Source organism: Musa acuminata, chromosome BXJ3-6 (genome assembly GCF_036884655.1).
Source record: "Musa acuminata AAA Group cultivar baxijiao chromosome BXJ3-6, Cavendish_Baxijiao_AAA, whole genome shotgun sequence".
Lineage (NCBI taxonomy): Eukaryota > Viridiplantae > Streptophyta > Magnoliopsida > Zingiberales > Musaceae > Musa > Musa acuminata.
In genome coordinates this window covers 12,593,206-12,614,622 of record NC_088354.1, presented here as the reverse complement: position 1 = coordinate 12,614,622, position 21,417 = coordinate 12,593,206, and the positions used below count along the sequence as shown (strand labels likewise).

General features: G+C 37.0%; 2 protein-coding genes and 1 long non-coding RNA gene across 3 annotated transcripts; 1 reads left to right on the top strand and 2 right to left on the bottom strand.

Annotated features, from left to right (window-relative positions):
- Positions 1-530: 530 nt before the first annotated feature.
- LOC103988035 (uncharacterized) lies at positions 531-4,261 on the bottom strand. The gene is made up of 2 exons (XR_010497405.1): positions 3,937-4,261; positions 531-794 (listed from the first exon to the last, which is right to left on the bottom strand). It is a non-coding gene; the product is annotated as an uncharacterized LOC103988035 (long non-coding RNA).
- Positions 4,262-9,226: 4,965 nt separating this feature from the next.
- Positions 9,227-13,796, bottom strand: LOC103988034 (UDP-D-apiose/UDP-D-xylose synthase 2). Its single transcript, XM_009406529.3, has 10 exons — positions 13,655-13,796; positions 13,212-13,547; positions 12,876-12,968; positions 12,678-12,785; positions 10,535-10,649; positions 10,319-10,452; positions 10,126-10,227; positions 9,957-10,049; positions 9,741-9,876; positions 9,227-9,658 (listed from the first exon to the last, which is right to left on the bottom strand). The coding sequence occupies exons 2-10, from the start codon at positions 13,506-13,508 to the stop codon at positions 9,543-9,545; spliced, it is 1,194 nt and encodes a 397-aa protein (XP_009404804.1). The 5' UTR covers positions 13,509-13,547; positions 13,655-13,796; the 3' UTR covers positions 9,227-9,542.
- Positions 13,797-16,543: 2,747 nt separating this feature from the next.
- Positions 16,544-20,861, top strand: LOC135640399 (F-box protein PP2-A15-like). The gene is made up of 3 exons (XM_065154790.1): positions 16,544-17,200; positions 17,277-17,395; positions 20,134-20,861. Exons 1-3 carry the CDS (start codon positions 16,877-16,879, stop codon positions 20,579-20,581), a joined length of 891 nt encoding a protein of 296 aa, XP_065010862.1. The 5' UTR covers positions 16,544-16,876; the 3' UTR covers positions 20,582-20,861.
- Positions 20,862-21,417: the final 556 nt, after the last annotated feature.

Genomic DNA, 21,417 nt, shown 5'->3' with positions numbered 1-21,417 from the left:
GTCTCGTCTATTCCGACAAGAAGTATCCTCGACCTTATTCACAAATGTGTTTTATTGTGCATATGCTAAATGTCACTCAAGACTTCAAACAGAGGACAAATGCACGGTTTTCCACAAACAAAGGAGAGTAACAATTAAGATGAAGGCTAATTAGCAGTTTTCCAGGCAAATCGGCATGACCGAAAATAGTTTGATGAAATGGCTGTGCAAAGGAAAACTGCACGCTTTTCTTTTGCAAATCAAACGAAAGACGGGGTAAAAATACAATGCCAAACATGAACGCATATATAGAGGGGATTTGAAGAGCACAAAGAGCTAAGATCAACGGATCAGGTTCAATTCATCAAGGGACAATTTTGCATATCAGAATAAGTTGAGCAAACTCAATTTGACAAGCAGCAGGAAGCATGAATCAAACCGAAAGGGTGCTGCTTCTCCTCTGAATAAGATTTTGCCTAAACCAAACAGAGTGATTAACCCACCTAAATCTTAATGGATAATACATGAACATTAGCTTGGCATAAGCTAAGTACATTAACGTTGAATGCTTTCCAATGCAAAACTAGAAGTGTGACAAATCCTGTTTGCACTGACTTCAATCACATCACAAATATGAGCATTATGCTTGTATCCATAAGTGGTACGAAAAGAAATCTTTACCAATATTCAGGCTTTTGAAAGTGAAATTTTTTGTTTCAAGTAGATGAATCCTCATCTGATGTCCCTCTATTGTTCCTCTCCCTCCAGCGAGCCCAAATCCACTTTGAGATCATAAATCCTCCAAGAGCATACACCTGAACAAACACAACAATCAGCTATCAACAATCAAAGACCAATACATCAAAAAGGTGGGAAACAGAAAGATCAAGCAGCAGACATTCAAGTGCACTATGCAGATAGATCAATTAGATGAATCATCACAAGCTGGCCAAACTTTCCAAAAGGCTTCCTCATACATGATCATACAAGAGGCCCCTCAGAGAATAAGCATGTGGTCTCACACAAATTTCGTAGCAACATTACATCTCCCTCCACAACAGAACCACAAGCCAGGTGATTGCAGAATAGTGGGTGCAGATGGTGACTCTGTAGGAGTGTACTTTAAGGGCGGATCACCAAGCGATGAAGAGGATGACCATAAGGCTGTAAATGCTGGCAACTAGGAGTGTGGAGCGACAATTGTCGCCATTGAAGTGAGTAGAGAAGTTTGTGTAGGAGGTTGTAGAACAATGTGCTGAAGGTCCACAACCAGTAGGGAGAGATGATTGCATGGTCAGTGTCAAGCGGCTGGCTGGAGTTTGTCGACAAATATGGAGGTCGTAAGATGGGCAGCCGGCTCACTGAAATCACTACATGCAAATGACTGCATACGCATGCATGTAGAACTGGGTGGACACAGAGACATAGATCTTCCATTTCACACTTGAAAAACAAGCATGTTAACTAACATTGACACTATTACAAATAAAAAAGCTTATACAAAAGTTCAACTCCCAGGAAAAAAAATGGATGGTATAAGAAAAGAGAGGGTATCAAAGTATATTTCATGGAATAAAATTTGAGAATCCAAGTTATTGATAATTAAAGATGGTTATAAGGTCATCTTAATGCACAAGGTGCCAACCACCATGGTGTTTGGGAAGGGACAAATATACACCCCCTCACCTCCAGACACACTACATCCGTTCTTGTGTCTGAATATAAGGTGCTAGGTTGATCACAGGCCTGCCTTCAGTATTTAAAATAAATTAAATCTTATTTGGCCCTCCGAATGTCCCATTCAAGAATTTCTATATGAACTTTGGTGAAAATACTAAGGTCTGAATGCCTCCAAAAATATTCTAGCTCAAATATATTCCTACATGTATATGTGTGCTGATATATAACATGGCATAAGTATGCAGCCATTCTTTATTGAATAAATAGACAAAAGTGTCATTTTCATTTAGAGAAAACCAAGGAAAAGTAAGCCTTTTCTTTTAGCCTATGCTTCAAAAATATTTGGGTTGAGAAATGCGATATCAAAAGTACATAGAAAATTGCTAGAATCAGCAGATCTTTTCTTTGGGAGGATAATTATCCTTCAGATTTGTCTTTGTATCTATCAAATGACCTAACCAGGTCTTTCAGTAGAACTTTGAAGCAGTAATTTAACTTCCTTTTTTGAAAAAAAAAAAAAAAGTACATAGAAAATATATGACTTACTAGTCAACATCCACTGGTTACTTATCAAAAGAATCCCAGGAGAGTATTGTGAAGAATGAAAAATAAACTTCCACCAGTACTGAAGTTTCCTTTTGTATCTAATTTGTACAATCTATTCATCATGTTCCTTGCACAATGAACCAAGTAAAATGATAGAACCTCCCACTAAAACCTGTTCTATAACCCATGAATCCTTCTCCAATCTTATTTATTCCCCACACCTCCCAATGTAGTTGCCATTAACTCACCAGAAATAACATCTCAGATGTAACGAGGAAAGTGGTGGCATGCACCCTATACATATATGTGCATGTTTGATGAGTTCACTAGATTAAAGCTTCGTTATAATCATGATAACACATAGAAAATAAATTTTTGATATCCTCTTTGTATGCCCCTATATAAATTTGAGCGCATGCATGCACACATAACAACAATGTGCACTTTATTTGTTACCCCACTGCTAGAACCAATTCCAAATAGCTAGAATTTATTCCTGTCATGACATTAGTTTTTAGAAATTTCTAGAATCAGACTTCACTCAAAGTAATTCAAAGAAACCACTTTCTTTCGACATCAATCCTTCACCACTCACATTTCCATCATCTTCACTTGTCCTGCCATCTGCCTACTTTGTCAACAACTGCCATATAACCTATCCCTATTTTTTGACTCTCCTAACTGGTCATAAGGAGTTTGACAGTTTAGCTTGCCAAATTTTCCTCCTATTCTATCCAAGAAGTTCTTACTTCAACTATATGTGGAACTGCAGACCATAGATGATGGAGAAACTTCTATCATAGGTGGTTTACAAAGATAGGAATTGCTACCTCAAATCACAGTTTATCAAAAAGGTAAATCAAAGAGGAAACCTCTGTGGTTGGGAGTGATTTCTATAGTAGGAACCCGACTCAAATTCATGGTGGTCTGTATGACTATAAGAGGCTCTCATGAAAAACAATTTTGATGAGCCATTGGTTTCAGAAGTACTCTGAAAAAAGGATGCTTATCTTGTTATATACTCAACCAACTATGCTATCTTGTACCTGCTGATGCCACCAACAATTATTTGGTTCATAAAATTGAATACCTTTCAGTAGATGCACTCTACAACAAATCAAAATCCAAGTTTAGCCTTTAGACAAAGACTACAATATCCCTCTCTTTCTTTTCAGACTGACATAAGATCATTCAATCGTCAAATCCCTTCTTGATTCCTTGCAAAAGCAAACAACCTAGGGATCCTTACCATTCCTAATTGCAAATGGGAGCCATGACATGGATGACACACTGATAAAAAAACTTTAACAAAATGATCTTTCTGTTCTTGAAAAAGAAACTCCACAAAGGAATGGTGAAAACTGATTAGACCCTTATAACCGAATCTTTAGTTATCAGCAACCGCTTCATAGAAAGCTAGGCTTGGAGTTCAATAGTCGACAAGTTCTCGTCGAATGAGCAAGTCACCTGGAATCCACAGACACCAAATATCAGGGTTCCTTCCCCAAAATAGCCCTTTATTCACTTAGATGATCTCTCTTCTTTTGACTCTTAGTTAGGGTTTGTTTGTTCCTGAAATTTAACCCTTCACGACACCAATCCTGGTCTAACAAGAGCCACATCGTCATCCAGCTTCATAGCTTCCACAACAATGATGCCAGTCCGGTAGACATGCGAATGATCGGGGAGCACAAACACAACAAAAAAGAGAGTGAAGGAGGAAGGGACGACCTGCCACAAGTTGCGCGGGTTCATGTCTTCGGTGGAATCCTCGCACTCCAACTTGAGAGGCGGGGGGAAGCTCTGGGCTCTTCGGCGAGCGGCGTCCGGAAAAGTGACCATCGCCACAGGAGGAGGAGGATTGGCCACCCCGTGCTTCTCCTGCGTCGCCTGCCGTGTGTCTCCCTTGCGTGGTTCCACTTCAACCCCTGCCATGACGCCCCTCTTTCCTCTCTCTCGCCTCTGCTGGACAATGCCAAGTCCGATTCGATATTTAGGGCGTAATAAAACTCGTCTATCCGCGACCCTTGTCGTTCGTCTAACCCAAAACCCAATAAGCGGAACTTCGATGGCCTGTGTCCTCACCCATTCAGATGCCAATTTCCACATCTCAACCGTCCATCACAACAGCCAGACCGTCAATTCAATCATATGGCTTAGGAGTTTTGTATTGAAAATTGATTTAGAGTAGTTATTCATGTAGTTATCCTATTTTAGATAATTATAGATATATTTTAAAAAGTGACCTATGATCTAATAGTTATAGGATAATTCCTACACCTAACTCAATCATGAGTGATATTGTAGAGTGAGATAGTTACCATTAGATCCTATAAATAAGATCAAGTAAGATAAGGAATATACACTTGGGAATATATTATAAGTGTTCCATGTCAATCCTCTTGTTTAAATATTACATCGGTTTTCTTGATCGAAAGAATTCTTTTTAATTACATCGTAGTATTCTGTTTTTATCGTTTCCTCACTCCTTCATCCCTAACATTTATGGTATGAGAGCTAAGTTTCAATCTGAACTAAGCATTATGACTTTCATTGGAAATTTCATGTTTCAACCCCGTATTCTCATCTTCTCGGGCAAATGCTATGAATTTTGAAGTATCAAGATGAATACTCTATTCAAGTCTCAAGATATTTGGGACTTAATAGAGAATAGATATGAAGATCCAGATGAAGAAATCAAGTTAAGGAAAAATAGAAAGAATGACTCAAAGACATTGTTCTTCGTTCAACAAACTGTACATGAGATAATTTTCTCAAGAATTACAGTAGTGACAATCTCAAAGCAAGCTTGATTGATACTTCAAAATAAATTTCAAGGCTCATCAAGGATGATTACGGTAAAACTTCAAACTCTTCATCGTGAGTTTTAAATTTTGTTCATGAAAAGCAATGAATCGGTGCAAGATTTTCTTTCAAGCAATGAATCGGTCAAATGAAATCTTATGGTGAACATCTTCTTGATCATATAATTGTTATAAACGTTTTGAGAAGTTTAACTCCGAAATTTGATCATGTTATTGTCACAATTGAGAAGTCAAAAGATTTATCTACATTTTCATTTGATGAACTAATGGGTTCTTTGCAAGCAATAAAGCAAGGTTGAACAGATCACTTGAAAAAAGTAAAGAACAAGCATTTGAGATTAAGGGGGAGTCTTCTACTTCAAAAGAAAATAAAAAATCAACAGGAATAAGACATAGTAGAGAAGGATTTCATGGTAGAGAAAATGGAAGATGAAGAAGAAAATGACACTTTGATGGGCAAGATGAACAAAGACAATTAAATTATGATTAAAAAAATTACAAAAGTGGGATTCAATGTCACAATTATAAAAAGTTTGGTCACATGAAGGCAGATTATTGAAAAAGAGAAAAACAAACAAGCTATGTGGAGGAAAATAAAGAAAAATAGTAAGTTGTTTATGACTCGTTCACAAGTTAATAATATCTAAAATCATATGTCAAGGAAATGAATAATTGAGGTAAAAACAAATCAAATGAAGGTAAAATACATTGATAATATTTTCTTTATTCCAACTTTCTCACATAACATGTTGAGTGTTAGCCAATTGATAGATGATGGATATTCAGTTATGTTTGATGATGGTTCATACACTATTAAAGATAAAAAATATAGTTTGATTACAGCAAATGTTTGCATGACGCAAAATAAGATGTTTCCACTTAATGTTTCAAATATTGAAAAGCATGCTCTTTTCGCAACTCAAAAGAATGAGTCTAATTTACGGCATTTAAGATATGGACACCTTAATATTAAGGGTTTAAGGTTGTTAAATAAAAAATAAATAATTTTTGAATTACCTAAAATTAACACACTTGATGTATGTGAAAGATATATTTATGACAAATAAAGTAAAAAATTATTTTCGATTGAAAAATTATGAAGAGCATCTAATTATCTTGAATTAATTCATGTTGACTTACGTGGACCTATGAATACGAAATTATTTGGTGGAAGTTAATATTTTCTATTATTTACTGATGATTATAGTCACATGATTTGGGAATATTTTCTTGAACTGAAATCTGAAACATTTGATAATTTTTAAAAATTCAAGGCACTTGTAGAAAAGCAAAGTGGTAAATACATAAAAACACTTCGGACAGATAGAGGTGATGAATTTTTATATGAGTTTAATTCTTTTTGTGAAGAAAATGGTATTTGTATAGAATTGACAACACCATATACACCGTAGCAAAATGGTATAGCTGAACATAAGAATCGAAGTATTGTTGAAATGGCAAGAAGTTTGCTTAAAGGAAAACACCTTTCAAATCAGTTTTTGGCAGAAGCAATTGCAACAGTAGTTTATTTGTTGAATATTTCACCAACAAAAGCTATTATGAATCAAACTCCTTTTGAGGCTTGGTATGGTATGAAACTAAGTGTAAGTCATCTAATAATTTTTTGTTGTATTGCTTATGCTTTGGTGAATTTACAAAATCATCAAAGCTTGATGAAGAATCTGAAAAATATATCTTAATTGGTTATTCCTTACGATCCAAAGCATATCGATTATATAATCCTGTTAGTGGCAAAGTTATTATTAATAGAAATGTTGTGTTTGATGAAATGACAGGTTAAAATTTGGAGACCAATAAAGGTGAAATATAAATTCAGATTTCAATAGAACTAGACACTCCATAGAATCAAATGACAGATCCTGCTCCAATAAGTTTATCGTCAATCTCACCCAGTAGCAGTTCAAATTCTGATTCCTCAGATGAAACCCCTCTAAGAAATTTCAGATCACTAATAGAAATTTATGACTTAACATTTGCTTTGTTTATTTCATATCCTATAACTTTTGAGGAAGCAATTGAAAAAGAGGAATGACGAAAAGCAATGAAAAAGAAAATCAAATCAATTGAGAAGAATAAAACTTGGGAGCTAATGGATCTACCGAAAGAAAAGAAAGCTATTGGATTAAAATGGGTGTTCAAAACAAAGTTTAATGTAGATGAAATTATCCAAAAGCATAAGGCTCGGTTTGTAGCAAAAGGATATTCACAGCAATAATGCATTAATTTTGATGATACTTTTTCTTCGGTTACTATATTCGAAACCGTGCGAACTTTCTTTGCTTTAGCTGCTCACATGAGTTGGCCTGTTTATCAATTTGATATGAAATCTATGTTTTTAAATAAAGATTTACATGAAGAGATTTTTGTTACTCAACCTGAAGGTTTTTTTGTTAAAGGACATGAAGAAAAGATATATAAGCTAAAAAAAACTCTTTACGAGCTTAAACAAGCTACAAGGGTATGGTATAGTAAAATTGATTATTATTTTTATCAAAATAGATTACAGAAGAGCAATAATGAACCTACTTTTTATCTAAAGAAGGAATGTTAACATAATATTCTAATGGTTTCTTTATATTGATGATATAATATATATGGGTTCATCTAACTCTTTTATAGTAGAATTTAAAAAGTGTATGATGAATAAGTTTGAAATATCATATCTAGGTCTACTGTACTATTTTCTTGGGTTGGAAGTGAAGCAAGGATCAGATGAAAATTTTATTTCACAAAAAAAAATATGTAACATATCTACTCAAAAAATCTAATATGATTAATTGCAAAGCCACAACAACACCCATAAATGTAGATGAGAAATTGAAACTTAAACAACACCCATGAATGTAGATGAGAAATTGAAACTTAAAGATGATACACAAATGCAAGATACTACAAAAGTTTGGTTGGTGGTTTGATTTATCTAACTCATACTCGACTAGATATTATCTTCTATGTTGGTGTAGTATCCAGGTTTATGCAGAGCCCAAGCAAACATCATCTCGGATATGTTAAAATAATTCTGCGTTATATCGTTGGAACTATAGATTATGGTATTTGGTATTCTTATAATTTTAAATGTAAATTATTTGTTTTCACCGATAGTGATTGAGCATGAGCTTTAGATGATAGAAAGAGTACTTCATGTAATATTTTTAGCCTCGGATCAGGAGCTATATCTTGGAGTTTAAAAAAAAAAGAAATAACTACGTTATCGACATCGGAAGCAGAATATGTAGCCACAACATCAACAACTTGTTAAAAAATATGGTTTAGAAAACTTCTTGAAGATTTTCATCAAGAACAAAAAGAAGCAACGGAAATATTTTGTGACAACAAAGCCACAATTATAATGATGAAGAATCCAACATTTCATGGAAGAACGAAGCATATAAAGATACGCTATCATTTTGTCCGGAATCTTGTAGCAAGTGAAGCCATAGCAATGAAGTATTGTGGAACAAATGAATAAGTTACAGATATCCTCACCAAGTCGCTTCCAGTTCAAAAGCATGTTTATTTCATGTCGTAAATCGGTGTATGTAACTATGAATCAATGGGGAGTGTTGAGAATCGATTCATAGTAGTTATTTAGGTAGTTATAGATATGTTTTAAAAAGTGACCCATGATATAGTAGTTCCTATACCTAAATCATAAGCGACATGGTAGAACGAGGTAATTACTACTATGTCCAATAAATAGGCTCATAATTTATGGAACATGATAAAATATATACTTAGAAATATCTTATAAATGTTTTATGTCAATCCTATTGTTTAAATAGTAAGTAGATTTTCTTAGTCGAATTGATGCCAACCTTTAATGCTTCGAATCACGATTGGGTTCGTACGAGTCTAATGACCCTATGACAATATGTTATGGATAGCATAGTGAATGGTTCGTACTACTATTCAGGACATTTCTCTTTTCTCGAAGCCGCATGGGTTGTTTTGAATCATGGACACCGTCGGATGTGCTCCAATGGCCGATGCGTCTCTGTGATAAGAAGCTAATGTTTCCAAGGACATCAACTAACGACCGTCACCTAGATGATAAAATGCATCACACCAGAAGCAACCCTGTGATAACATCTGAAACAGCCACTACAAATGACAATAAGTACGATGCATATGAGCCTCAACAATGGGAAATTATTGGATTGCACGTACGCTTCGAATTGATCCAGCAAAATGCAGAAAACAATCATGCTTCTGCAATGATTCGTGCTGATGAATCATAAAATGGAATACGAGTGCAATGCTTTACATGAAATGGCCCGGGAACATCGCAATGATGCCATGGCATATACAAACAGTTCCTAGAGTTCCTCTCCAGTAAATAAATTTCTTAAAAACAGGGGAAACTTATGGGTCATAGAGCTCGATATTAACTACCGACAGAAAATATTATGCAACTGGCTAATAGAACGTATTTAACCTTCAAAAAGGATAAGGTTGATAGGCTCCAGCAGTGCCCAATCTAATCCGAGCGTCTTAGCTTGATGCAACAGGTTTTGCCATTGCCCTCCTGATGGCCTCTGCATAGGTCCTGTGTTGATAGGTCAGCGTTGATTCAAGCAAGTCCCAGAGGGATGTCTTCGGGTTCCAACCTGGATTGCCAACATCATTAATAATCTTGTCTGGCTTTGAGTCTAGGAAATGAACAAACCAATTGATGTGATTGAAGTCTACCGAGTTGTTTATTGATTATGGTCATGTCAGGTATCCGCTTATCACTGTCATCATATCCTTCACCATAGAACTCCTTGGAACTCACGTCAAGTGTGGGCATCTCCAAAGGAGCTTCACCTGAAACCTTAGAGTACACCTACAGACGAGACATGATAAACATAAGAAAAATTGGCAAACATTTGCATTTTGCCCATGTTAGATAATCAACTGACATACCTGTGTCATGATCTCTGCAAGTTGCTTTACGGTGACTTCATTGTTAGGATTTCCAACATTAAAGATATGGCCATTTGCTCGTGCAGGATTTTCCTATAGAGGAAGAGAACAGTGTTTATTTCACTGCAATGGTCCAAGATAGATAAAGGGGAAACAGAAAAATACACACGGTCATCAGGAGAACAGCTTCTATGGCATCCTTGATGTAGACAAAAGTTCTTTGGGACTGACCGCCATCAACAAGTTTCAGAGGCTCACGGCGCAGGAGATTCTGCATCATGTGAAACACTAAGTGATCTTCATAATGTACAAAGGCCAGCATAGCCATTTTTCTCCTTCAACAAGAGTATTGTGATGCATACATTACTGAAGCATGCCAAAACCCTCGGAACACCCTCGCTAGGACCATCGATTCCAGGAATAAAGTCCATCCTTGGTCCAATCCAATTGAAAGGTCTCACAATGGTGAACTCCAGACCATTTTCCGCACCCTCAGCTTTTAATGATCCATATAAATATAAGAATGAGGAATCACTACAAAATTACTGCATTTATAGAAACTTAGCAAGTAAATTTACCATATATCAGCCTCTCAATAAGTTGCTTTGCACATGCATAAGACCATCTCTGCTTCTCAATAGAACCAAAGATGCATGGGGAGGCATCTTCCTTGAGCACATAGAACTCTGGCTCCTATTGGATCACATACATTCTTATTAATGGAATGGAAAAAACACAAAATAACTCGAAAAGAAAGATACTTGGAAATTTGCAGTATCACAAAGACTAAACACTATAGCTACCACAACATGCACATGATTTATTATGTAGAAAGGAAATTAGAAACAAGTAGCAACATCAATCATATGTGACTATAAGTCATTGAAATTATATATCCAATAATGAACCAATAATTTCCTAAAGAAGGTAGGTTCACTGAAAAAAATGACTAGACCAAACAAACTCATCCGACAAAAGCTTGTTGAATCTCTAAGCACATGAAAATTAAGACAGAGTTAACTTCCAAAACCCTGCATCCCAACTCCCACGATGAACATTAGAAAACAACACTCAATGCACAAATATAGTGCTTCTTATAAGTTATAATATCCATTCGCTTGTTCATTATATTATTCCAAAAATTTAATGTGCCTTACATTTTAAACTAATAACAGTAACTTCACCGCCCGTACATAAGTAGAAAGTAATTAATTAGATCGAGTACAAAAAATATGTTGTATGGTTAGTTCCAACCATTCCAACTCGTAATGGAGAATGAACATAAGTAATTCAACTAACAATGAGACTAGGAATTTGAGGCCACAACTTTCTCCATATAATTAATATATATCAGATCAGAATAGTAACCTCAGCTACACAAACACATGGGTAAAGAATAACAAAAATAAAGGAATTACCATAGATTATTCTCAAAGATGCATCTGAGAAGGATGTATCACTGAGCATACAAGTCAATTGTAAGAGAGAAAATGGTGTAATATTTGCTGTGATTGGCCATGCACCTACCAAGCATTGCCACTGAAAGATTATATAAAAAATTGTGATCTTACTCGGTAGAACATTTCATGATCATTTATAATGCATTGTGTTATTCCAAATGTTGCAACCATTCTGAACCAAACAAGAAGTGTGTAAGCTATTCAGCATGGTTTCTTACTAATCAATGAACATCAGTGGTTCACTATTACCAGAGATCATCCTCAGTCAATGACAATTTTATCATTCCCTAATTTCACTTTCATGAACTTACAGTACAACATACGTTACAAGTCAGAGAAACGTTCAAGTATCAGGCTCCTTGATTATAGAGTTTAAAAGTTAACAAAGCCTCGTACACTTTCAAGAATATGTATAATCTACTGCAACGGGCCATGAATGTTTTAATTCTAGGGTTTCTTGTAGACAATTTTCCCCTCTTTTCTAAGTATGGGTACAAGGCTTCTCTCACAAGTATGGGCACAAGGTCCAAACTCAATATTTCACATTCTCACAACAACAAAGAATAAGCACAGTACATCCACCGATATTTCTCCCACAAACCCTGTCATCTCATTCTTTGTCATTATTATATCATACAATAATCTTCCAAATTTGAGATATGGTTTAAGTATCTCTACAACAATTCTAAGGCTTTTAAAAAAATGTTATATGCAAGTTTCAGCCATGCAATAAGTCTTATATTTTACCAGTGTCAATAATTTACGGTATAGTTTATAAAACTGAAAATGGCATATAAATACTTTTCAAATTTACATATATATATATGCAGACTTTGAGGTTGGAAGTCACAAGATAATATATATTAAAAATATACAAACATATAATTGCAGACATATAATCTATTTGTCAAAAAAAAATCTAATCATACATCATTCACTAGCAGCAGGCTATATCTTGGTTACAACTATTTAATAGTGAAAAAATAACGAATATCTGTCACTTGCAAAAGAAACTATCAACATCATGACTAGTATCAGCATGAAAGATTTAGTTATTGTCCTTGAATATCTCATTCTAAATTAGTTGGTCTGGTATCATCAAAGTCCGGTAATATAGTACCATAAAGTCAAATATAAAAGACAGGACCAAGCATTTCGATATGCCCAAACTGTGATCTCTTAATTATCAAAGATATCCTCATGTGTTTTGTCATCTCTTGAGGCAAATGCTGTGGCTCAAGGAATGCAATATGATGAGTACCTTTCTTAATGGGTGATCCTTCGGCAGGAAGCTTCCGATCGTTTTCCCGTACACTTCACAAGTGGAAAAGTGAATAAGGCGCTTGTTGTTCTCCGAGCAGTATCTGACCTGCAGAACCATGTCTCAAGAGGTCACACGAACACCAAGGGTCTGAAAAGCCAAACAGAAGAAAAGAGACCAAGAAACCCAAAATCTTACAACTGGGAGAGCGTCAATGAAATTGCTGTAGATGGTGTCCAGTGGACGGGTGTTGTAATCCGCTGGGGTGCATATTGCCGCCAGGTTGATCGTCTGTAAAGCAAAAAGAGATGAAAACAAAGATTACATCAGGATTCTTTATGAAACAAGACAACATACGGTAGCGAAGACCCGTTCAAACCATTACACGACAGATCACAACAGACACCGGTACAGAGAAAGAAGTAGAGAAACGACAACCGGAAAGCCCAGGTCGGGGTAGATCAAAAGGGAGAGCGGGCAAAGAACAAAATGCTAATATCTGAACCAAGATCTTGGTGTGGAGATAGGACGAACCAGATCTGACATCTTGATGAGGCCCTCGAGCCTGGAGTCGTGCTTGATGTTGAGGCGGTGGAACTGGATCCGGCCGTCCCAGGGGTGGCGCGCCTGCTGCCCCTCCGCGGCCGACGGTGGGTCGAGGAGGTGCTTGATCTTGTCGCTGTAGACGTCAACGGCCAGCACAGTGTGCGGCGTCTCCGCCATCAACTTCTCGCAGAGGTGGGACCCGATGAACCCCCCGGCCCCGATCATGCAGATCGTCATCGGCAAGATCGGGTTCCCGTCGAGATCCATCCTCGCAGCCGCTGCCATCCCCAAATCCCCTCAATAACCCCTCTCAATCCACGGGATCTGCACCAAGAAACGGAACGAGAACAATAAACCACACTCGAAAGAATCAAGACAAAGGACGAAGTCGGTGGGGGGTCAAAAGTAGGGAATGCAGGAGCACGGTTTACCCCTTAAAGCGAGCGGGCAGAGCGGGGCGATGGGGAGGAAGAGCGGAGGAGCGACGGATCCCGAGCGAGCAGCGCGGAGAGTCGGATGTTTCTGTGTGGCGATAGGGTGATGTGTGTGGGCAGTATTTAAACGCCACCCACCACTCGGCGCATCATGTTCCACTCTTCACTCTTCTCCCTCTTCTTTCATTAGTATTATCATTCGAATTATTATTATAGCTAATAATTCGGTATTTGAAAAATAAAATAAAATAAAAATTGATGGTTTTCTTTAAAAAATATATATATTTTTTAATTTTTTTGGGATGATACTTTTATTTTTTTTATTTTTTTGTTGCTCATCGTTTTTGTCTTATTGTAGTTATCTCCGTTCTACTACTTCTAATTTGACTTAAAACCTTTGATATGGACATAAAAGGATCTTATAAATAGCTAAAAATAGAGCATCATGTTTGTCGTTTATGATTCGTCTCGGAGGAAATACATGAAGTATTGCATCACCACGTTCTCAAGGAAGATTATTATAGTTAAATCTCAATCGATGGTTAGACCATTAATAAGATAATCTTTACAATAGTAATTTTAAGGTGATGTCTCATCTACGATGATAAGATTGTAGAGATAATCCTGATAGGACGAAAACGATAGGATTAAAGCGATAGGATGAAAGTGATGATGAAGACACCAAATAAAAAAAATAAAAACGGAAGATATTAGGAAAAAAAAAAGCTCGAAAATATTTTTTTTATTTAGAGAAATCGTGCCAGGAAAAAAGTGATATTAATTTTGGTGAAACATTGAAATTGCTGTTGTGACTGCCAGTGAAGCACGTACTACCTGGACAATTTTTGATGATCGCCTCGGCTGTTTACATCAGGCTACGAGAAGAAGATGGTGGGGGCGACGCCAGCTCAGAGCACGGCCGACAGCCTAAGCGCGAGGAGCCACGAAGCGTGCATTCCAGGGGTCACCGACACTTGATGCGTGTGAGCGGAACGAGGAGCAGACCACGTTTTCGGGCGGGTCGGCTCGGAGTGACACAGTTATTGGTTCCTTCAATTATAAATGCTGTGACAGACTGGACGTGGATCGGAGTTCAAAGCGCAGCCGAACTAGTTGGGCTTAGAAAAATCGTCGCCACCGGGAAAGAGCCCGACCCAAGCGACGGAAGGTGGGGAAACACCCGTGACTGACGCCGGCCGTCCACGTGCAGCGGTGGGTTTCCTACAAAAGGAGGCGATTATTATTTATATTTTTTGTTATTTATAATTCTATATCAAAATATTTAAATATTTCTAAATTATCTTTTTATAAATAAATATATATATATATATCCATAATTTATAACTTAATTTTAATTAAAAAAATTTACTCATTATTTATAATCTTTTTTTCTTTCTTTTTTTTCATCTTCCTTATCTTATATAATCTCATCTTCCTCCTCTTCATAATTATCAGAGGTGATATAAAATAATAAATAATAAATTAATATTTTTTATTATGTATATTCTATAAAAATCCAAAAAATATCATCATCTATCTAAGAGCGACGTTGGCAATAATATACATAAGGGAAGACTATAGAGAAAAAAAAAGATAAAAATAAAATTAAAGAGATTATGAATAATACTTTAAAAAAATAGAAAAATATATTATAAAATAAATAAAAAAACTCTAAATAATGGAAGACGCTAACACAAAACCAAATTGGTATAGAAACGATACAGGTGTAGGAAAAACCTTAGAGGATGTACACATTTATAGGAATCTTATTTATTTATATATAATTCTTTTTTTTTCCTACTCATATATGATAAAATGGGTTCAATCTGGTCAATTGTACAGAAAACCATACTTTAGAGTTGAATTTAAGGAAGCAAATTTCTTGAATATAATGCTCGATCTGCAAAATCGGGTTGTTGCCAATACGAACTTCATGACCCTCAAATTAACTATAAATTATAACTTAGGTAATTAATAAGTCTAATTCCCCAGTAAAAGACTCCAAATATTTATAGTGGAATAGATTTAATTTAAAGCGGTTGGTGATGTGATCGCCACTGTGGACGTCGATGAATTGAGATTGACTTTGGATTTTGACGTATCAACTTATCTATATTATTAGTTTCATATTAGGAGTTAAAAATTGCATATAAGGAGTTGTGAATGAGTTGGCTTTCTATTAGCATTATACAATACAAGCAAAGCGAGTGACTATGTAGATTCAGAATTCAAGAGAAACATTGCAGCTACATTTTAGGGATATTTAATAGATTTTACTTAACGTGATATCATGATTCTTAAATAAGATTTTATTTTTTTCTTTTTCTTGGATAAGGAATCTCCTTTTGGATTAGAGATTCCTAACATAGGATTTAATCCTTCCTAACATAAGGGGTAGAAAAATAAATTATTATTTTATTTAATATGAAAACTGATAGAAGATAAGATTTCTTCAACTATACGAGGAAATCTCAAGAAAAATCCTTTATTCTGTCGAGAAAAATCCTGTTAATGTATTTAAGTTTCTTTATTTATTCTTCAATAATTTTTTTAATAATTATTTTTATTTTTCATTCTTTTCATCACAAACATCAAGGTTGCAGAGATTCTATCCTACAGTCGGTAACTCTACGTGATCTCCTAAGCTAACTCTCTTGGTGGCTTAACATCTCGACGAGCACCAACGACTTTTATCTCCTCTCGTGTGCTCATTAACTTTGTTTCCTCCCCTCATCAATCAATCAATCAACGTCCCGTGGGGAGACCACAAGACACGACTGTATCGACTACCTCAACTCGTCAATTATATATATATAGAGAGAGAGAGAGAGAGAAAGAGAGAGAGAAGGAACAATTCGTTGATCTGTGTGTGAAAGGGTGCCACCCAATGGCGGTGTGACAGTTACGGCTCCCAAGAAGAGCACGCACTTCGTCATCTATGCGGAGCGGCGGTTCTACGAAACCCGCGCTATAAGAGCTAAGAGCACCATCATCTCACCGCGTGGAACAGCCATAGCAGTCGGGCAGCGGGGCGGGCGAGCCGCGCGGAGGGCCTCCTCCTCCGACCAGGTTGATTGATCGCCTTCTACGTAGAGAGCGAGAGAGACGTCCCTGCGAATTACCGTCTTCTCCTTGCCTCACCCCCATCCCCAGTGGGGCGGGAGGAGGCGCGTGGCGGAGGGTCGATTGATAAGATTGGGAGAGGTTGGGAGGGGAGAGATGGGAGCGTCGCTCTCGAATTTGACGGAGGCCGGGAGCGACGGGTCCGGCGGGCCGGGGCTGGGTGACATCCCGGAGAGCTGCGTGGCCTGTGTGTTTACGTACCTGACCCCGCCCGAGATCTGCAACCTGGCACGCCTCAACCGCGCGTTTCGTGGCGCCGCTTCCTCTGACTCTGTGTGGGAGCCCAAGCTGCCCTCTACCTACCCCCAGCTGCTGTCTCTGCTCCCGCCCGAGACCGTCAGCAACCGGAGTCCCCTGTCCAAGAAGAAGGACATTTTCGCCTTCCTATCGCGCCCTATCCCCTTCGACGAGGGCACCAAGGTATGGCATTGTTTGTTGCCCCGGATGCCTTTCTTGATCGCTTGGCCTTGATGGTGCCCCTGCCCTGTTCCCGTAGGTGCTCTGGCTAGACAGAGCCACCGGTGGAGTGTGCTTGTCGGTCTCCGCCAAGGGCATGACCATTACCGGGATTGAGGACCGGCGATACTGGAGCTGGATTCCCACCGAAGAATCAAGGTGTGATTTAAACCTCGAATTGTCCAGTGATAAATCTAGGGCAAAGTAGAATCTATATTGTTCCAGTTTTTTTATCTCCTTAAAATCGTGGCCTTCTTTCTATCTGCGCTCCTAATGCACACATATATAATTCATTGGCTTAATACTTTGTTGAATTGCTCGATAGGTGCTTACACCTTTATATATATATGTATATATATATATATATGTATATGTATATATGTATACATATATATATGTACATATATATATGTATACATACATATATATATGTACATATATACATGTATACATATATACATATATACATATATATATATATACATATATATATATATACAAATATATATATATACATATATATATATATATATACATATATATATATATATACATATATATATATATATACATATATACATATATATATATATATATACATATATACATATATATATATATATATATATATATATATATATATCATAATGAATGGAATTTTTAGACATGTAGCCTTCCTTCCACAATGATTTTGTTCACATTTGAAGAGAAAAATTGGAAATATGTCTGTTTCAGTTGGTTATCATGATGGTTGACTTGAATGAGAATTAGTTGTAAAAACTGAAAAATGTACATGATTTTTTTTCTTTAAAAGGTAAAGAGCGGTGAGCACCAGCTATTTTTCTCCCTAATATCTAGGAATTGAACCTCGAAAACCTCATTGGGAAGCTTGTTTGGTGAATAAAAATAACAAGAGGACCGGTGCTTATCAAATTTCTTCTAGAAACTAACATCTCTTCTTTATCAGTAGATGTTGTCGGTAGCTGTCTGACTTTGCTTGGTTAGCTTGAATCCTAGATATAAATCCGAATACTTGAGAGCCTTGTACGTATTCTCTCCTCTAATGTCTGAAACCTTTTTACTTCACTGCATCCCTGAACATAATTTCTAATGCTGGCATTTTTACCTTTGCTTGTTGAAGTAGAAAGCTGTAGAAATAGCTGATTAGATTTTTCTCCAAGACATGAAGGAAACCAGAAGAATGCAAGATTTTATGAAAGGGAAATGATAGAAGTTGAATCAAGCTGCTTGGGGAAAATTTTCTAATGGACAATAGCTTCTCTCGTCTTAGGATGTAATCCTTTCTCTCATCTTACTCATGCAATGACTTATGTGGTTACACTTCCTGTTGGCCGTAGCAATGCCTTCTTTCTTTCTAAGAGCCAAGTAATTTTGTTTTGGATGTATCATGCGATCAGCAGTGGTAATATATGAAATGCCTTGCCCGCAGCTGCTGTAGCAGTTATATAAGATGGTGGTGTGGTGGGCATGATAGTAGCGCTGTGGATTCAAGTTCGAAGGCTGCGAAATTGGTACAGCATTTGGTTAGGCCTGCCTGGTGTCCAACTTTGAAGGGTTATGCTGAGATATTGTTAGGTTATGCCAATTTTAGTTTGGAAGTCTACAGCTTGATGTGGCACTGTGGCAGAGCAGGAAAAGATGATAGTTCATCTGCCATACAGAAGAATGTGTTAAATTTAAACAGTTCTGATTTGTTTAATCGTAAAAAAAAATGTGTATTTTGGGGGACAAGACATCACTTCTTTGTTTTATCTTGTTTAAGGCGTGAACCATCTATGTTTTTCCATGAAGGACTTAGTCTGAAAAGCTTGTAAGTGATACCCAACCAGCTAGTCTGGTGGTGTGTACCCGAGTCCCTTTCCATAGGTCGACTGTTCGAACCTTTGGTGTGGCCTGTTGTTCTCCCATTATCCTTTAGTCCTCCATGATGAGCTACTTCCCCCAGGTGTGGTCTGATCACCCATCGCTAGGAACACAAAAAAAAAAAGAAAAGCTTGTGACCAATTGCAAGTATCATTGTCTGGATGTCACTGAGAATGTATGCTTTTTATAAGAACCTCAACTTAAAAATGGATGCTATAAATGTCAATTTTCAATTCCTAGCTGGGGATGTAGCAACAATTAGTTGTAAATGGTGGCTAAATTAAGGAGAATTTCTTGACAGTGTTTATCTCGTTTGTGGCCTATGATCACACCAACCTTCCTTGAAGTGCCCACTTCGCTGACCAGGTAGGAACTTGCATCCATTGTTACTGAGTTTTGGTGGTTGACATTGACTAATGGTAAAAATAAGTTACTGGGTACTCAACAACTCTGGGTTTGTGGGCACCAGTTTTACTTGACACTGACCTTTTGTTCAACTAGTTACAAACTTGAATTTGAGGTTGACAAGGTGGCTACCGAAACTAAATGATCTCGAACCTACTCAACAGATGATTTGATATTTTGATCCATGATTCAATTTGAACCAATTTTGCTACTAGTTTCCTGTTCTTTTGGTAATATTGTAACACTGACAATCCTTCCTAACCATTTGTACATGAGAAAATATAGCCAATGGAAGCTTACCTCTATATGCAACCATGTGTACATTTGAGAAATTATCTCTGAATTCTGAATTTGCATTAGATAATTCTATTCAGATTTTTCACAATGTTGCTATGAGTATTGGTCAACATAGTAATATTCCTAATTCCCCCCTCATCAAACAAAAAAAAAACATTCTGTAGCTTTAGAAGTGAATAAACTGGACTGAGTTCCTGCAGGATAACAATTGTGTTGCTGAGCATGCAAATAACTGTTGCGTTGACCAGAGACGAGATGACCTGATAATTTTGGCATGATTGATATAAATATGTTCGACTCTCGGTTTGCAGGTTCCAGGTGGTGGCATATCTTCAACAAATATGGTGGTTTGAGGTCGATGGCTTAATAAAATTTCCATTCCCTGCTGGAGTGTACAGCCTATCATTTAGACTGCACCTCGGAAGATTCTTTAAAAGGCTGGGGCGGCGTCTATGTAATTATGGCCAGACTCATGGTTGGGATATAAAACCGGTACGATTTGAGCTTTCGACTTCTGATGGTCAGCAAGTTTCATGTGAATATTGCTTGGATGAGCCCGAAAAAGATGATATGGGAAACCATAAGCGTGGTTGCTGGATAGATTACCATGTGGGCGACTTTGTGGTCACTAGTTCTGACACAGTGGAGTTGAGATTTTCGATGAAGCAAATCGACTGCACGCATTCTAAAGGGGGGCTCTGTGTAGACTCTATATCGATCATACCAAGTGGATTGAGACATGGGAAGAAGAGTTTATAAACTAAACTGACTTTAGACAGACATATGAGAGTTAATTGTTCCAAGAGACTCCGATGCATGACAATAGCTGTAATGCTTTTAGTGGGGACCTATTCGTCTGCGCCTGTCGAGGCTGGTTTTTCTCGGTGCTCTGTAATCTGCTACTATATCTGATGCTATCTCATATTATGTGCACATAAAATCAGGTAAATGAGTTTTTGTTTTGTTTTTTTTAGGATGTGTAAATTTGGCATTTTTTTGTGAAAACTTTGCTCGACAATACATATGGTATTGTGAGATCTGGACCGATGGAAAGAGTGGTATTGTGAGATCTGGACCAATGGAAAGAGTCTGCTCGTAGAACTATTAATAGAGCATGGTTATCAATCAATTGTTAGTCTGATAAATTGAAAGTTGCAGTCTACATAAGTTGATGCTAAATTGGACAACGATTGCGAGTAAATGCTGTGGGCGAGGCATATTATTTTGCTCAGGTATTGTTGAAGTTATGAGAACACCTTTGATTTGGTTCTTCAAGTTGTTCCAGTCTTCAAAATTGCCAGTAGATGTTGGCTGGATCAGAACCACATCCTATCAGGGAAGAAGAGAACCCATGGAGGTCAGCTTGTTTTCAATGGCCAAGAATGATCAACACGATGACTTTTGGTTGGTTGATTTCGTTTATATATATATATATATATATATATATATATATATATATATATATATATATATATATATATATATATAGAGAGAGAGAGAGAGAGAGAGAGAGAGAGACACACACACACACACACACACACTCTAATATTTGACTCTCTTAGTGCGTCGCTTGTTTATGAATGTAGTGCACGTAT